We start from the raw sequence: 16,041 nt of genomic DNA, 5'->3' as shown, positions 1-16,041 counted from the left end.
GAAGGAAGGATACATAAGCTAACTAAAACACAGGTAGCAAGAGGAGAGGTTGCACACCACCTCCATGGGTAGTTCATTAAATGTAAATGGATGACACATTATACAGACTGGGTTTCAAAAAAAGATCCAATGATATGTTGTTTATGTGAAACACATTTAATGTGCATTTGATTTACAAAGAAATGTTAAAAGCAAAAGGATGTAAAAAAGAGAGAGCCTGCCAACCTCAAACAAAAGAAAACTGATATGTCTATTATCCGAGAAGTAGGCACTCAGGAAAGAAGCATGATAGATGAAGAGAGAAATTTGATAATGATGAAGTATCAGTTCAACACGCATCAATTTGCATGTGCCCATAAGGTAACCTCTGCATATACAAAGAAACGATTGATGGTACTAAAGGATACAGAGATAAATTGACCATCGTAGTTGGAGATGTTAACATCTCTTGGTAACAGATAAAGAAAACACACAAAACTTGGTTAAAATATAGATGATCTAGGGGCGCTTGGGTGGCTCAGTGGGTTAAAGCCTCTGCCTTCGGCTCAGGTCATGATCCCAGGGTCCTGGGATCGAGCCCCGCATCAGGCTCTCTGCTCAGTAGGAAGCCTGTTTCTCCCTCTCTCTCTCTCTGCCTGCCTCTCTGCCTACTTGTGATCTCTGTCTGTCAAATAAATAAATAAATAAATAAATAAAATCTAAAAAAATAGAGAGAGAGAGAGATGATCTGAACAATACCATTGACTAACTTCGCATAAGTGATATTTACGGAATGATAAAAACAAAACATGCAGAATGCCTATTTGTTTTACATGTATTTGGAACATTCATCAAGACCCACCACATTCTGGTCCTGAAGCAAGTTACTACAAACTTCATAGGAATGAAATGATACAGTGTCTAATCTTGGACCAGAATGGAACTTAACTGGATATCGATATCAATATCAGCCACAACAACAAAACAACGAGAAAATCCTCCAAAGATCTGGAAAGTAAGAACTACAAATAATCAATAGAATAAAGAAGAAATCACAAGGGAAGTTTTTTTTTTTTAATGTTTGAACCAAATAGTAATGAAAATACGGCATACGTGTATTTCTTGGAAACAGCTCAAGTCGTGATTAGAGGGAACTTTGGAGCTTAAAATGCATGTGCTACAAGAGAGAATAACTGAATCTAATTCTGTCTCCAAAAATGAGGTGCAAATTAAGCCCAAAACAAGAAGAAAGAAATAATAGAGCTAAGTTTGGAAATCAATAAAAAGCAGGCAAACCACAGTTGCAAATGGCAAACTATCCAAGCGACGCTGGGCAGATCCAGTCCCACAAACGATTGTGGCAGGTGTTGGTCCTAAGATGTGAGCTTAGGAAATAGTTAACAGCAACTTGAATCCCAGCTTTGACACTTTTTACTGGTTTAACTTTAGATAAATTACTGAACCCTTCTGGGCTTTGGTCATTTAATCCACCAGATGGGAATAATACCACTTGGAGTTGTTTGGAGGATGTAATTCAAGAATATATTTCAATCATCTTATACAAAACATGGTTTAGCATATGGGAATTTCTTCTTTACCTTCCTTCTTTCCTTTTTGGAAAGGAATTACGCACCTGGACACATTGATTTCATTAAGCCCTGTCTAGACAAATCTTAAATGTACAGTCAACTAAGTCCAATGATTCAAAGCCCATTGATTCATCAATCAAATGTTCAGACCACAGAACAAGTCTGAATCATTCCTCCAAAGCGTTCTCTCATAGTTTCATATTTAAAAGTGATCGTAAAGACTATTAGAGAAAAGCCACCGCAGGGCGACCAAAACCCTATCTAAAAACCACAAACGGTTCTATCATGTTTTCAACAGACTGTTCATTTTCATCAGCCAAAAAATGGCAACATTCAAACAATGACAGGCTTTTCTTCCCTTTGTAATGTTCTTCACTAAACCTGGCATGCGTGAGGCACATGCAATTGGATTGATCATGAGTCAGATTTAGCCTTGGAAGACTCAGTGATACCCCCATTCTGAAATGCAAACTATACGTATGTCAAAATATACCTAATTCCACCTTCACATAGTTCAGCTTTGGTCCAAGAAGAACAGGAGTTATTTTGCTGCGATCTAAAAGTGAAAGAAGAAAAGAGGAATGTGTCAGCATTGCACTCTGCTCCTCTAAGACAAGTATTTGCAGGAACATAATGTTACCCCATGTAACAAAGATGCTAATAGTCATCACTTTACACTTAGGTCATATTTTCAGTAACTAATGGTTGCGGCTAACAGTGTTTGTCATTTGCATTTCCATCAACTCAAAGCTAACGTAATGGGAGAAAACATCCTGAATTGGGTTTCCCTCAGCTCAAATCTGTGGTTTCGGCAACTACAAGCCAGAGGAAGATGTTCGTCCTGACGGACAACTCACCTGCAGGACTTAGATGTCAAGTCTCAGGGAACTGCCTTTCTGCTCTGCCTTTATTCCTCCAGTCGCCCCCCACCCCCTCAACTCCTCAGACAGGTGTACTCATTCTCAGGTGTCAACCCTTCCTGCTCAGGCACTCAGGGGAGCACCCTTTCAATTTTGTGTTCTGGATGCCTCCCTTGCCTCAGTGCTGGCTGGCCCTGTGGGGGTGTCCACACCTCTGGGCTCAGCTCTGCTTCTATTCCTGAACGACTTCTGACCCTGACTAGAGGAACCCAATTCTGTCTGCCTCAGCCTCCTTCTGAATGCTGTCATAGAAAACTGAGGGCAGCTCGTAACTGTAGAACACTGAGAGCACACATTGAACCTGCTGTGTTGTCAAGTTCTTGTTAGTCCAATGATCAGCACTGGCAACTTTCATCATGACTTAGACTCTACCTTTTGGTACAGCTGGTGCTTCTGGGGCATTTACAAGTATGTACAGAGCAGTCATTACTGGTGCTCAGCAAACACAAGGCCTGTGCACAAGGAGTGATGGGAGACTGGGGAGCTCTCCTAAACCAGCACCCTGGTTAGGAAGTGTGGTGCTACAGAATGAAGGGTAGAGAACGGATTGGTGAGTGTGTGGGTAGATCTGGAGGATGAAACTCGCAAAGTTGAAACTCCAGGCGAGTCAGGTTTGATTCTTCTGGGATTCAGACTCTCTGGGCAAGCATGGAATACCAACAGGGAGACAGGAGGACCTGGATGCCTCCAGAGAAAGAAGGAACTCTCAAGTCTAGAGAATACTGATGGACATGAGTTGACTCAAGGACAAAGGGGTGGCTTTATGGAAAATTGCTGTTGCTTATCTTTTTCTAGATCTGTCTTTTGCCGTCCCCACCTTCCCCCACAGGAATGTCAGTAGGAGCCCTGGGGGAGAGGTGGTATAAAAGGGTATCTTTAAGACGGTATGCCATCCACTAAAACTTGAAGTGTACCATTGAAAACCCAGAGCACACTGTCCTCAGCAGGTCCTCCTGCCCACCTGTCATGGTCAACCTCTAAACTCAGCTCAGAGTCCCCTGACTCTGATCTTCCTCTGACTCTCTCTGAATCCTTAACACCTCACAGATGAATCTGGTTTCATAAGTGAGGGCACTCCTACGTGGTTTACCAACTCCCCTGCCTATAATCAAATTCCTCTTCATTTCCTATTTCCCTGCCTCCTTTACTTTGATGCTCAGTACAGTTTATTGAATATAGACACTTTGATGAATATCTGTTGGGTGAAAGCATATCCTAAACCACAAGAGATTCCACAAATTCCTCCATGAAATAAGAGCATTGGCTCACGGGAGGCTCACATATATAAAGGTCATTTACTACCACCGACCCTGCCAAGCCAAAAAAAAAAATCTTTCCAGTGCAGTAAATGATGCCCCAGTGATTTGACCCTTATATTTGAGCTAGTGATGTGGTCACAACTCCAAGTAAGTTGCCTCTGGATTCCTGTGCTACATGACAAAGAAAACTCAGTTTTACAAAAATGCATTTGTTTCTTTCTGATTCTCAAATTTCTCTTACCTCCAACTACTGTTATATTGTAGGTTTTGGTGACATGAAATAGTTTTCCATTATGAGGAATGAAATACACACAAGTGTAATATCCTTGATCTTCGAACTCTGCATTCTTCTGTAAAACTGCGTTTTTATTGTTCTCTATCTCCTGACAGTTCTGTTTTATAAAAAAGAAGAAGAAAAAGCAAGTTAAAATATTTTAAGTAAAAGCAGTATCATATAACATTGATTCAAATTTTTAAAAGGTTTTTATTAAAAAGGGGAAACAGAATGAAAGCTGGCAATTTCTGAGTCAATGTCCCAGTGCTTTGGGATTGCTTCTGTGGCAACGATGATACATAGTCCCATTACTGTTATTATCATTGTTATTAATACATGCTGGGAAACAGAATATAGGGGGGGTGCTGTAGCTGCTCCTGTCATTTTCTTTTAATTTCTCTTTTTACACACAAAGGGTGGGAAGGGTAAAGAGAAAGGGAGAGGGAGACGGGAGGAAGGATGGAGGTAAAGGAGGAGAGAGAGAAAGAGTGCGCGTACATTACAACAAAAAAATCCCTGCTTATATGAAAACTTTTGTACAACTCTATTTTCTAACACTTTTAGTCTAAGTCCATATACTCAGGAGCAGAATTACATGCATACCTGAGTACCTAGAAGACCACCCACCCCCTTGATGTCTTCCACCAGAAGTCAGTGGACTGATTAGAAATTTATCAAGAATATTTGAATCCATAGGCACACACAAACATGTCTCTCCATCACAAATTTCCATACAGGTCACAAGAAGGAACGATAAAATAGCCACCTTCTTCAATCTAGCCATCAGCCACCCATAGAAGAGGTTCTGAAGCGATCTAAAATCCAGATATGGAATATGGAAACTAAACTGCTAACTTGACTATGCTATACCATTTCTGCAAACAGCAAACAAGGAGAATGTACTGCCCATAGACCTCTCTTGAAGGTACCAAAGCTGGCAGCAACTGGGGCTAGGCCCTGAGGGTGCTTAGCATGGGTTTGTGAAGGATTCACATGTGTTCTCACTTCAGTAAATTGTTTCTGTGTATGTCAAACTTTTATGACCCCAAACAGTTTTTAATAAGGCACATTAAAATATCAAAGACTCTTCACTTTTATTTCCAATCATTTGTTTTCTGATTTAGCTTCCTTGCTGTCCTCCCCTCAGGCAGGCCATGATCTGTAAATAGGCTGAGAATACTGAGCCCTGTGTTTAATCATCTAACTAGAAATATCCTCAACAGATCTATTTTCTAAATTTAAATATCCACATGTTGAGATTTCTTGAAACCTAGTACACTGAAACTCACAAATTCATATGTACTGTCAAATATTTGCACTTTTGACAGGAAACAGAGTCAAGTCAACTCAGGACTGACTCAGACATTTAGAAAACGTTTGGCTAAGAGCTCTCCTTCAAAAATCTCTAGTAAACAGTGGTGAACCAAAATATGCAAACAAAGTTTTCTAGGAAATCATTTGTAGCTTCAACTCTCTGAAGGGCTTCTGTCTGGCTCATTCTCCCATAGAATTCTTTAAAATTTCTGTAACAGAGTTACATTTGTCTGGTTTGTTCTTCTAGAAAAATAATATAATTTGTGTTGGATGTCTGCATGTATGTATGTTATGTATGTAAATGAATTATATATGTGTATATTATAAGTTTATATATGATATATTTGTGAATGTATATATAATCTCCATAGTATTGTCTAAAAGAGCTCTTATAATTCAAGTAAAAGGTACACCAGCTGAAGAAAATAGATAATCCACAAAAGAAGTAATACTAAGGTGTAATAAATATGTAAAAATGTTCAATTCAGGGGCGCCTGGGTGGCTCAGTGGGTTAAGCCGCTGCCTTCGGCTCAGGTCATGATTCCAGAGTCCTGGGATCGAGTCCCGCATCGGGCTCGCTGCTTGGCAGGAAGCCTGCTTCCCTTCCTCTCTCTCTGCCTGCCTCTCTGCCTACTTGGATCTCTCTCTGTCAAATAAATAAATAAAATCTTTAAAAAAAATGTTCAATTCATTATTAAGAAAAGAAATGGGGAAAAAACTACTAAAAATTACAGAAACTGTGCCTATCAGATTTCACAGTGTGTGGTGGTGGTTGAAAAAGAGGGTTTTGAACTAGCATAGCTCCCCAGAGAGTTGTTTAATAATGTGGAGCAAAAGCCATAAATGTACTCATAGCCTTTGAGCTGATAATTCTACTTTAGGGATGAGATTGAAGAATAAAATCATACATACATCCTAAGACTTATGAGAATGACATTTATTTTAGCCTTGTAAATAATAGTGAAAAGTAGGAAACTAACAAATGCCCAATACCAGGGGAATAGGTAGACACACGTGTAAGAAACAACAGAATCCCATGTTTGGAAGGATGTTTAAAGATGTAGGGGAATAATTACCATATAATTTTTAATGACTAGAGGAAAAATATAAGCCATTAAAAATGCCATTTTTATTTTTAAAAATATTTTATAATTACCACTTTTAAAAGATAGATGTTCTTGGGGCGCCTGGGTGGCTCAGTGGGTTAAAGCCTCTGCCTTCGGCTCAGGTCATGATCCCAGAGTCCTGGGATCGAGTCCCGCATCGGGCTCTCTGCTCGGCAGGGAGCCTGCTTCCTCCTCTCTCTCTCTCTCTGCCTGCCTCTCTACCTACTTGTGATCTCTGTCAAATAAATAAATAAAATCTTTAAAAAAAAATAGATGTTCTTACACACACACACACACAAACACATACACACACACACACACACACATCCCAAAGACTCTGGCTGGTGGAATTCTGAGTGAGCTCTGCTCTCTTCACTGTGCATTTTTCCATCTTCCATTTTTATAAAAGGAACTCGTATATTTAGAAAAAAAGTACATATACAATAGAATTTAAAATCTTAAATATATGTGGCAGAAGAAAATGAAAATCCATAAGCTAGCATTCTTAGAAATTTATCAAAAGAGAAGGAAAATGAAGGAGGGGCAAGGAAGAGGAAGCTGTTACCATTTACTGAACACATAACATGGGGCAGGAGCTCATCTGAGCAACCCTGTTGGGAGCACCTTGCTCAGATGGGCTGGCTGAGCTGTCGAGGGGTCAAGTAGCTTGTATGTGACAACACAAGGATGTCCACAGCCAGGAGATTCTCATTTTGGGTTTTTGTCTTTTTTTCCTCAAGTCTTAAGTTAAAATATTTTTTTAAAGATTTTATTTATTTATTTGACAGAGAGAGATCACAAGTAGACAGAGAGGCAGGCAGAGAGAGAGAGAGGGAAGCAGGCTCCCTGCTGAGCAGAGAGCCCAATGTGGGACTCGATCCCAAGACCCTGAGATCATGACCTGAGCCAAAGGCAGAGGCTTAACCCACTGAGCCACCCAGGCACCCCAAGTTAAAATATTTTTTAAAGACTCATTTACTTAAGAGAGAGAGTGGGGGAGACCGTGGTGGGGAGGGGCAAAGGGAGAGGAGAATCTCAAGAAGACTCTCGGTTGAGCCCAGAGCCTGACGTTGGGCTCAATCTCATGACCCTGAGATCATGACTTGAGCTGAAATCAAGAGTCATACACTTAAACCACTGAGCCACCCAGTTGCCCCTTAAGTTAAAATACTTTAAAAGTGCTACCTTATACAGTGATGTTCTGTTGGCCAGTTTTTGATAGTGTATATTTATACATTTGACGTGCAAATATTTCTGAACTTCCACAGATTTACTAATTAGTAGTTTTTCAGCAAAACATCTGTGTTTACTTTTTCCAATGACATTTAATTTCCATTCACGTGTATTATTTCTATGAAATAAAGGTTTAAAGATATTTTATGATTAGTACAGAGACTTTGCAAATACGACCTTTTAGTGACCAATCCACCCACCTTATTTTCATATTAAGAGGCTCATTCACTGATGCCCAGACCCTGCTGTGTCCCATTTTGGTTAAGTGCAGCAAGAAATTTAACAATTGTCATGGGACAAGGCTAAAGGGCAGTGAAAGAGAAAAACCTGAGCAGTTCTACACACAAACACACTCACCCTATGCAGAGCATATATTATGGGTGTCTGAACAGAAAAGTCTAAAACTTCAATGATCTTTGGAGATGGACAAGTCCAAAGATTCTCAACTCAGAATGGGACAGTAGCAGTGGGTTGATGAGGTCCACAAACAGACTTCTGAACTTGTTTTCTGGAAGTCTGTATAAATGCACTGGGTTTTATATTTCTCTGGGTGGTTTCTTCCAATCCTCTTCTCTTACTGTTGATTAAAGCCAAGTCTGGAGTGACTGCATAGCTATATTAGCATTCTACTAAGCAAACATTAGTTTGAGTAGATTTCATTGATGTTGTTCCTTCTGATTAGAAATTAGTAATCTGGAAGATGAAACAACTTTAACAGTTTTTAAAAAGGAGCTTCTAAACAAGGAAATGTTTGCAACCTGATGTTTGTTGAAGCTACATATATGACATATAGATCCCCATACTAAATACAACAGACGTGTGTTAAGTTGTCCTCTGTGCCTTCCATACCCACCACAGGCCCTTGCAGTCCCCCTCTAGGTCTACAGGAGCATGGAAGGAAGACTAGCGCTCCCTGAGCTCCAGGCATTGTACTGTGCATGTGCAATGGGGATGATGATTTCTCTTATGCGAAATAAGAAAGCTAAGCTTCACTTAAAGCTGAGTACCTGGCCCAAGTTCCCACACCAGTCAGCAGCAAGGTCAGGATGCAACACAATTCGGTTTGGCGCTGAAGGCCAGGCCTGCCCTGCCCAATACTATGTTCTCACAGTCAAGGTGGGTCTGGCCCTTCCCTTGGGTGTGCATTCATTCAAGAGTGGTCATGGCTGGGCGCCTGGGTGGCTCAGTGGGTTAAGCCGCTGCCTTCGGCTCAGGTCATGATCTCAGGGTCCTGGGATCGAGTCCCGCATCGGGCTCTCTGCTCAGCAGGGAGCCTGCTTCCCTTCCCCTCTCTCTGCCTGCCTCTCTGTCTACTTGTGATCTCTCTCTCTGTCAAATAAATAAATAAAATCTTTAAAAAAAAAAAAAAAAAAGAGTGGTCATGGCTGGGCGGGAAACGACGAGTGCACTGACAAGCTGTCCTAAAGGTTAAAGGCAGTAGGTCAAAGGCCATGGAATATAATAGAGCTACCTGGCCCTTGGGAAGGATTCAGAATCCCATTGACATCATCCTCTTCTCAAATGTGTCTAATGTTTTCCCAACTTCAGCCCTGCTGAGCTGGACAGAGATTTATTTCTAAATCTTTCTGTCCTGTTGCTTCTGAGGAAGAGAGTATATGCATATTTCCAACTTATTGGGCCATATTGTTCTCTACCTCTGCAGTCCCCAATTCCTAACACCCAGTAAGTACTGACTGGCAGAATGCCTCCATGTCCCAGCCACCGCACTGGGAATGAGGAAACAAGGGGACACCGACCGTCCTTGCTCAGGGAGCTTGAAGGTCAGTGTGACACTGAGGCCAATGGCCCCAAAGCTGTGACCATTCCTGTTCCCTTATAAGGCCATCCATTCCTGGTCACAGGAGCCACTCCTGCCACACAAGAGGGGATTTGTAAAGCTCTAGCATTCTTGGGAGGCCCCTTACTAAGCCAATCTAGAATGTGATTGTGAGACTTCTGCATGTGCTTTTCTCTCTATCTTCATGCCCTTCCCTCAAGCATCAAAACCCCCCTCTCTCCTGCATCCCCTCCCTTCTCAGTGGATTTCCTCCTTAAATTTGATCTGACTTCACAATTCACCTATCAGTCTCCAGGGACCTTTGATTATGAGCTGAAGATTCCCGAAAAACAAAAGGATTTTGGTTCTAATGGAGGGATTCCAGGGTTGGAATCTGGTTTTTGACAGATTCCATGTGAAATTAGAAAGACTTAATCTAAATCTGTGCACACATGCACACATGTGCACACACAGACAGGTGTCCCAAATTTAAAGAAATCCCCATCTTCAATGCCCCTATGCATCCAAAACAACCTGTGTATGTTCCCATTGATTTTCTCTTTTTCTTTCTTTTTTTAAAAGCTTTATGTATTTATTTGAGAGAGTGAGTAAAAGAGAGAGAGTGACCACAAGCTAGGGGAGAGGGCGAAGCAGACTCCCTGCTGCAGGGAGCCTGATGCGGGGCTCAATCCCAGGACCCCAAGATCATGACTGGAGCCAAAGGCAGATGCTCAGCTCAACAGACTCAGCCACCCACATGCCGCCCCCCGCCCTCCACCCATTGATTTTCAAAACCACTGTCAGGGCTCTCCTCATTCCATCACTTTAGTCTCACATTATTGCTCAGCCTCCAACACCTTTCAAAGTTCATCACCACAACCACTGAGCCACCTTGCCTTTCCTGCCCTGTCAGATCATCTTCCTAGATCTCCACACTTCTCCAACAGTCTGTTTCTAGTTGATGCTTCCACTTTGCCTTCCTAACCCAGGCTATGTTCTTCACCCTCCCTATCAGAGAGGCAGTTAATGGCTTTTGTCCCTATCTGTCTCCAAGCATCCTCTGTGGATAACTGGCTCTTCTTCCCCTCAATGTGTTCTTCCTGCCCTGTCCGGGGTACTTCTTCCATGTAAATCATGCCTTTATTCGATCAAGCTTACAGAGATCTTTTTTTAACCCCATTTGTGAGTATTCATTCTACCTTAGTGCAAAAACACCCAGCTGTGACCTACTTCTAGAATCGTCCCTCTTCAGGGAACACGTAAAATTCATAACAGTTCAAAACAAACAATAGGAAAAGAGTTCTTGAATTTCTTTCTGACTCCTGGGAGTTCCTATGTACAGAAACAAACCCAAATGACCTCATTTTATGCAAAACCACACAAGTGATAACAAGGTTTCACCAGGATGCCTCACTCTGCTCTCAACACCACCGTTGATAACGATCGGGACCCACCCCAGAAATCTACTACATCCAAGAGCACACCACCACCACTCCCTCAGTTGGCCCTGAGCTCTCTTCCACCAGATCAGATCTCAGATCTCAGCCTCAGATCTCTATAATCAAGACCAATAATCCATCAACAGAACATTGCTTGTCCCAGTTGCTCCTTCCCAGCCTACCAAAGAAAGTATAGAGAAAACCTAATTCAGTGATAGTCACTGAAACATTCAGTTGGTTTTTCTAATTTCATAGAACTGATGACTCCTGGACTCTTGATTATGAGCATCCTGGCATAGACTACAGGGGTCTGTCCCATGAAGGTCATGCAAAGCCTTTTCTGTGCTCTTCTTTCTCACTACCCCTGGCTATAGGTCTGTGATGGGCTGTAAGGCTCACACATCCTTTACTCACACTACCACCGGATACCCAACAAACCCTGGAAAACTGGCTCGGGATGAGTCTACACCCCTTCTGACCCTGAGCCCCAGCCTGAGGATACCACCTGGGAAGTTGATGTTGCCCCCCCTCACCACATGGTCATTAAGGAGTCTTCACTAATCCCATCTGACCAGCGACTCTACACTATAGGAGCAGCTGAATTTTAAAATGAATTTCATTTGGCACCCACTTATCTTTGGTTAGGATCCCCTAAAAGAAATATTAAGGTCCTCTTTCACTAAGATCACTAAGCAGATAAACACAAGGGCAAATATTTAATTTGATTTTTCTATAACGAAGTATTTATTGCATGGTGTAGGAAGGGCAGGGGAGAGTAAATGCACGGATTATCCTCTCGGATTGTTGTATATCTGATTTGCTGAGCTAAGTCCAAGAGTGCGATGAACAATGCTGACACAAAAAGAAGCTATACTCACCCCATACGGAAAAAGTAAGATCCACTGTCCTCCAGTTCCACTGGCCAAAACTCCAAAACATGATCGTGCAGAGAAATTCTGGGAAAACTGCTTGAGTTTAGCTCAATGAGCCCGTGGGATCCACTACTCTTGTACCATTTTACGGCAGCTGTTTCATTCTTGGGCTCAGGTGCTGATGAGCAATATTTCAGATAGAAAGGCTCCCCTCTGACTGCGGTGATGTTAAAACGTAAAGTACAGGTTTCTTCATAAGATTAGCAAAGTAGAAGGGAAAAAAAATGAGAATGACAAAGGTGAATGTTTTTCTTTCCTAATGGATGAGCCAAATAAGCCAGGTGAGTAAGGAAGTCCTGAGCAACCCCAATGTCTCAGTCTTGTGAGTTCTCATTTTAGGGTCAATCTTTCCAACACTAAGAGACAGGTCAATCTTTCCAACACTAGGACACTCTCAGGGATAAATGAAGACAAAATTTCCAACAACTTTTTCCAAACAGGGCATCACCAAAACCTAACCTACCAGAGCGAGAAGACAGATGAATGCAGTGAAAGCTTTTCAAAGAAAATGTTACACATGACAGCTTCCTCCTAAGGAAAGCCACAGAGGTCACAGTGTTGCCACACACACCCCCAAAAAATGTCGCTAGCTGGGGCATCTGCACGGAAATCAAAACAAGAACTCTAGAGGCCTCAGAGTTCCTCACCTGGCTCACCAGAAGTGTACCTTCAATCAGTTTACCTGACCATTCCCTGGGTAGCCCAGGGGATGGTTAAGGGGCTCCTGTGTAGCTCAGAGTGTGTGTGAGCCCATTATCTCTCCAAGTTACCACATGAATCATCAAGAAGTGATTAATACAATATCACTCCAAGTCTAGGCATCTGTTAATTCCCTCCTTGAGTGCTCTTGCAAGCTTTCCCTCTTCCTCCCTCCCTCTTTCTCAATCAACCCAGGTACTCTGGCAAGTTATCTGATCCTTTCAGCTAAGAGAGTCATCATTCCCCTTGTTTTGAACTTCTGATAGTTCAAAGTCAGCCCTCATGGACCCTTTCCATATCCTGTTCTCCAGTGGCTCCAGCGTGCCTTTTTATTTTATTCAAGTATAAATAACATCCAGTGTTATTATTTTCAGGTGTACAACATATTGATTCAACAATTCTATACATTACTTGGTGTTAACCATCATTCAATGTCGTCATCCTTTATCACATACAATGTTATTACAAAATTATTGTCCATACTGCCTATGCTATGATTTTCATCCCCATGATTTATTTATTTTATTATAATAACTGGAAGATTTATTTCTTAATCTCCTTTATGTATTTTACTCTCCCCTGCCTCCCTTCTGGCAACCACCAATTGGTTCTCTGTATTTTAAAGAGTCTGCATTTGCTTGTTGGTTTATTCATTTATTTTTTAGATTCCACATATAAGCAAAATTATATGGTATTTGTCTTTCTCTTTCTGACTTATTTCACTTAACATAATACACTTTAGGTCCATCCATGTTGCCCCAAATGGCAAGATCTTACTCTTTTTTGTGGTTGAGTAATATTTTATTGTGTGTGTGTATATATATATATCCACCACTGTCTTCATCCATTCATCTATCAATGGATAGATGGCCATTGTAAATAACACTGCAGTCAACATAGGGATGCATGTATCTTTTCAAATTAGTGTTTTTGTTTCCTTTGGATAAATACTCAGAAGTGAAATTACTGAATCGTATGGTCTATTTGTAATTTTTTGAGGAACCTCCATAGAGTTTTCTGCAGTGGCTGCATCAATTTACTTTCCCACCCACGGTGCCCTTTAACTGAATTTTGAGAATGAGAATCCTTAAATTAAGTAGAACATTTCTCTGAGGGCATGGAGAAAATGCCTCCTCTCCAGTTAGGGTCTATTTCTCAAAGCAACGGTCTGGCTTTAACTTGATGTTGTTAACCACAATGTCAAGAGGAAGTGGCTCAAATGGTAGAAGCATTCTTTGAAAACATGGATGTCAAATTTACCTCAAAGTACAAGTGTTAATGTATACCGACCTTGAATTTGGTGGTTGTTATAGAAACTCCATCTTACATTTCACTACTTCAACACAGAAGGTGTGATACATGTGTGAGTGTTGGTGTTAGTTTTAATTGACATCCGAAAGGATGGCAAGTCAAAACCAATTTCATTTATTTTCCTGTTTCAGGGATGTGATATACATAAAACAAAGGACACAGATCCTACAGTCTGTACTCATCATGTCTCCGATAGACATCCATGTTGCTGCATGAAGCAGTGATTTGTGCTTTCCTCATAGGTAGTACATCCAGTAGTGTTCATATTTGACAATTTATCCATTCCATGGGTGTTGAACATATGGGTTATTTCTAGGTTTTGGTCACACTTAAAAAAACTCAAACACTTCTATAAATACCTGTGCTTGTGTTGTGATAGACACACTCACCATTTCTTTGAGGGAGGACCTATCATTTGCAGAAACCTAACCTGGCTTTTAGATTCTCCAGGGGTAGATGGCTGGAGATGAAAGTTCATGCTCCACTAGCAGCTAACGGCTTCTGCTACCTAATCTTCAGCTTCACACTGTAGGCTTTGTAGATTAGAAATGGTTTTTGGTTTAAAAAAAAAATGAATGGAGTTCAAAGTGTATGGACTGTCCAGAGCAGGTCCTCCCATTCCTACATGAACAGAGAGTAAGAATCCAACAGGGTCAACAACCTGGATCCTGTGGAAGGATGGGTGCGTTTGGAAATGTCTAGAGTTTGGACAACACATGGGATATTGTCATTCAACTTCTACTAGGTTAAATCAATCCTCACGTGGAATATTGTCATATTTGTCCAGAGTCAACCCTTTATGAAAGGTGCTCTTCAGACACCTAAAAGGACAAAGAGCTGGGACCTTAGTAGCCTTATAGAATGGGCTATGTGACTATTTTTGAACCTGAAACATGTGTCATCGTAACTTGGGAGCACGGTTATTAGTGCATGTCTATGGAACAAGGTACCCACAGTGCACGCTTTCTTGCATCTTGCTTTTTCACTCTGCAGTTTGTAAGAGATTAGTCATCTGGCATCAAAAGGAGCACATCTACCTCCTTCCCTTTACATCTGGGTAGTATTGCATTATCTGGATCTCAACAAAAATGGACCCACTTAAGTAAATATGGGACTGGAATTATTTGAAAGTGTCAATAACTTAAATTCCTTATCTCTTCAGCAATAATTCTCAAAGTAGGGGATATGGGCTCATGTGTTACCCCCTCCTAGATAACAGAACAAGGCAAATCAGTATTTGTGTTCCCACCTGGTCCTCCAAAGCATAAGGAGAACTGTGCTAATCAGTCATGAATCTCTTCTCCAAAGAATCCTGATGAACCCACAGAATCCTTCTCGATAAAAGTCTCCAAGCCATCACTGCTAATCAGTTTTAACTTGTACCTGCCACCTGATATAAATCCTACTTGCTTTTCCCAGTCTATGCAGTCTTTCTTATTGTACTCTTTCTAACTGGAATATTTACCACTCACTGTCTTCACTACCTAAATAATGAGATGAATCTTGGCCTTCATGTTGGAAGAAAAAGAATGTGTGTAAAACTTTCTAAAAGTCAATAATAAAGATGGCTGTGAACTCTTCAGTTTTAAATAACATAAAGCAGATTTTCATCTCAGACCAATGTAATTTGTTTCCAGATACAATCCTGCTCTCTCTGCATAAACTCAGAGAACTAAATCTTTTCCTTTTCATTAAACCCATAGGATTCTTTACTTTATTTCATTCCTATGAACCTTTTGTTCTCTATGCCCGGGACATCAAAGGGTTGACAACTTTCACAGTAAAATCTAAAACCACTAATTTTAATAAATTCAGCATCCTCAATAGCCACCTCCACATACAGAAGTGAAACCTTGATATTCCTTCTAGACTACCCATTAAGTACGCTTGTGAATGATGACACTTACTTACCTGAGGTGCCTGTAAACATGAACACCAGAAATGTCAAGAGTAGCTCTATACGGTGCATCTTGAGGATTCTGCTTCTAGTGGTTTCTCTGGAAAACAGAATAAGACAGGTTCAGCCAAAATTTGCAAACAAACATACACCTGTCTCATGAAGGAGATTTTTAAAAATCTAGCACACAGACTTTTTAAAAATCAGTGAAGTAAGTTTTCATACCTCTTTATAGACTCACCAAGTATTCTCAGAACTTTCAGCCACATAGAATTCATAAAATTTCAAGGTAATGAACTTCAGCATCCAGAA

General features: G+C 41.0%; 1 protein-coding gene across 2 annotated transcripts in view; it reads right to left on the bottom strand.

Moving 5' to 3' along the window:
• IL18R1 (interleukin 18 receptor 1) overlaps positions 1-16,041 on the bottom strand; it is a 33,472-nt gene that overhangs the window by 12,025 nt on the left and 5,406 nt on the right. For both annotated transcript variants that reach the window (XM_047745472.1, XM_047745471.1), the window contains exons 2-6: positions 15,744-15,829; positions 11,769-12,012; positions 7,627-7,792; positions 3,989-4,139; positions 2,062-2,124 (exon numbers count right to left, since the gene is read on the bottom strand). In XM_047745472.1, the coding sequence (XP_047601428.1) occupies positions 2,062-2,124; positions 3,989-4,139; positions 7,627-7,792; positions 11,769-12,012; positions 15,744-15,801 (682 nt within the window). In that variant the 5' untranslated portion in view covers positions 15,802-15,829. The remainder of the gene's footprint in view (positions 1-2,061; positions 2,125-3,988; positions 4,140-7,626; positions 7,793-11,768; positions 12,013-15,743; positions 15,830-16,041) is intronic.

This window comes from Lutra lutra, chromosome 9, assembly GCF_902655055.1.
Source record: "Lutra lutra chromosome 9, mLutLut1.2, whole genome shotgun sequence".
NCBI classification, from domain to species: domain Eukaryota; kingdom Metazoa; phylum Chordata; class Mammalia; order Carnivora; family Mustelidae; genus Lutra; species Lutra lutra.
The sequence above is the reverse complement of the archived record's forward strand: the minus strand, read 5'-3'. Positions and strand labels throughout refer to the sequence as shown.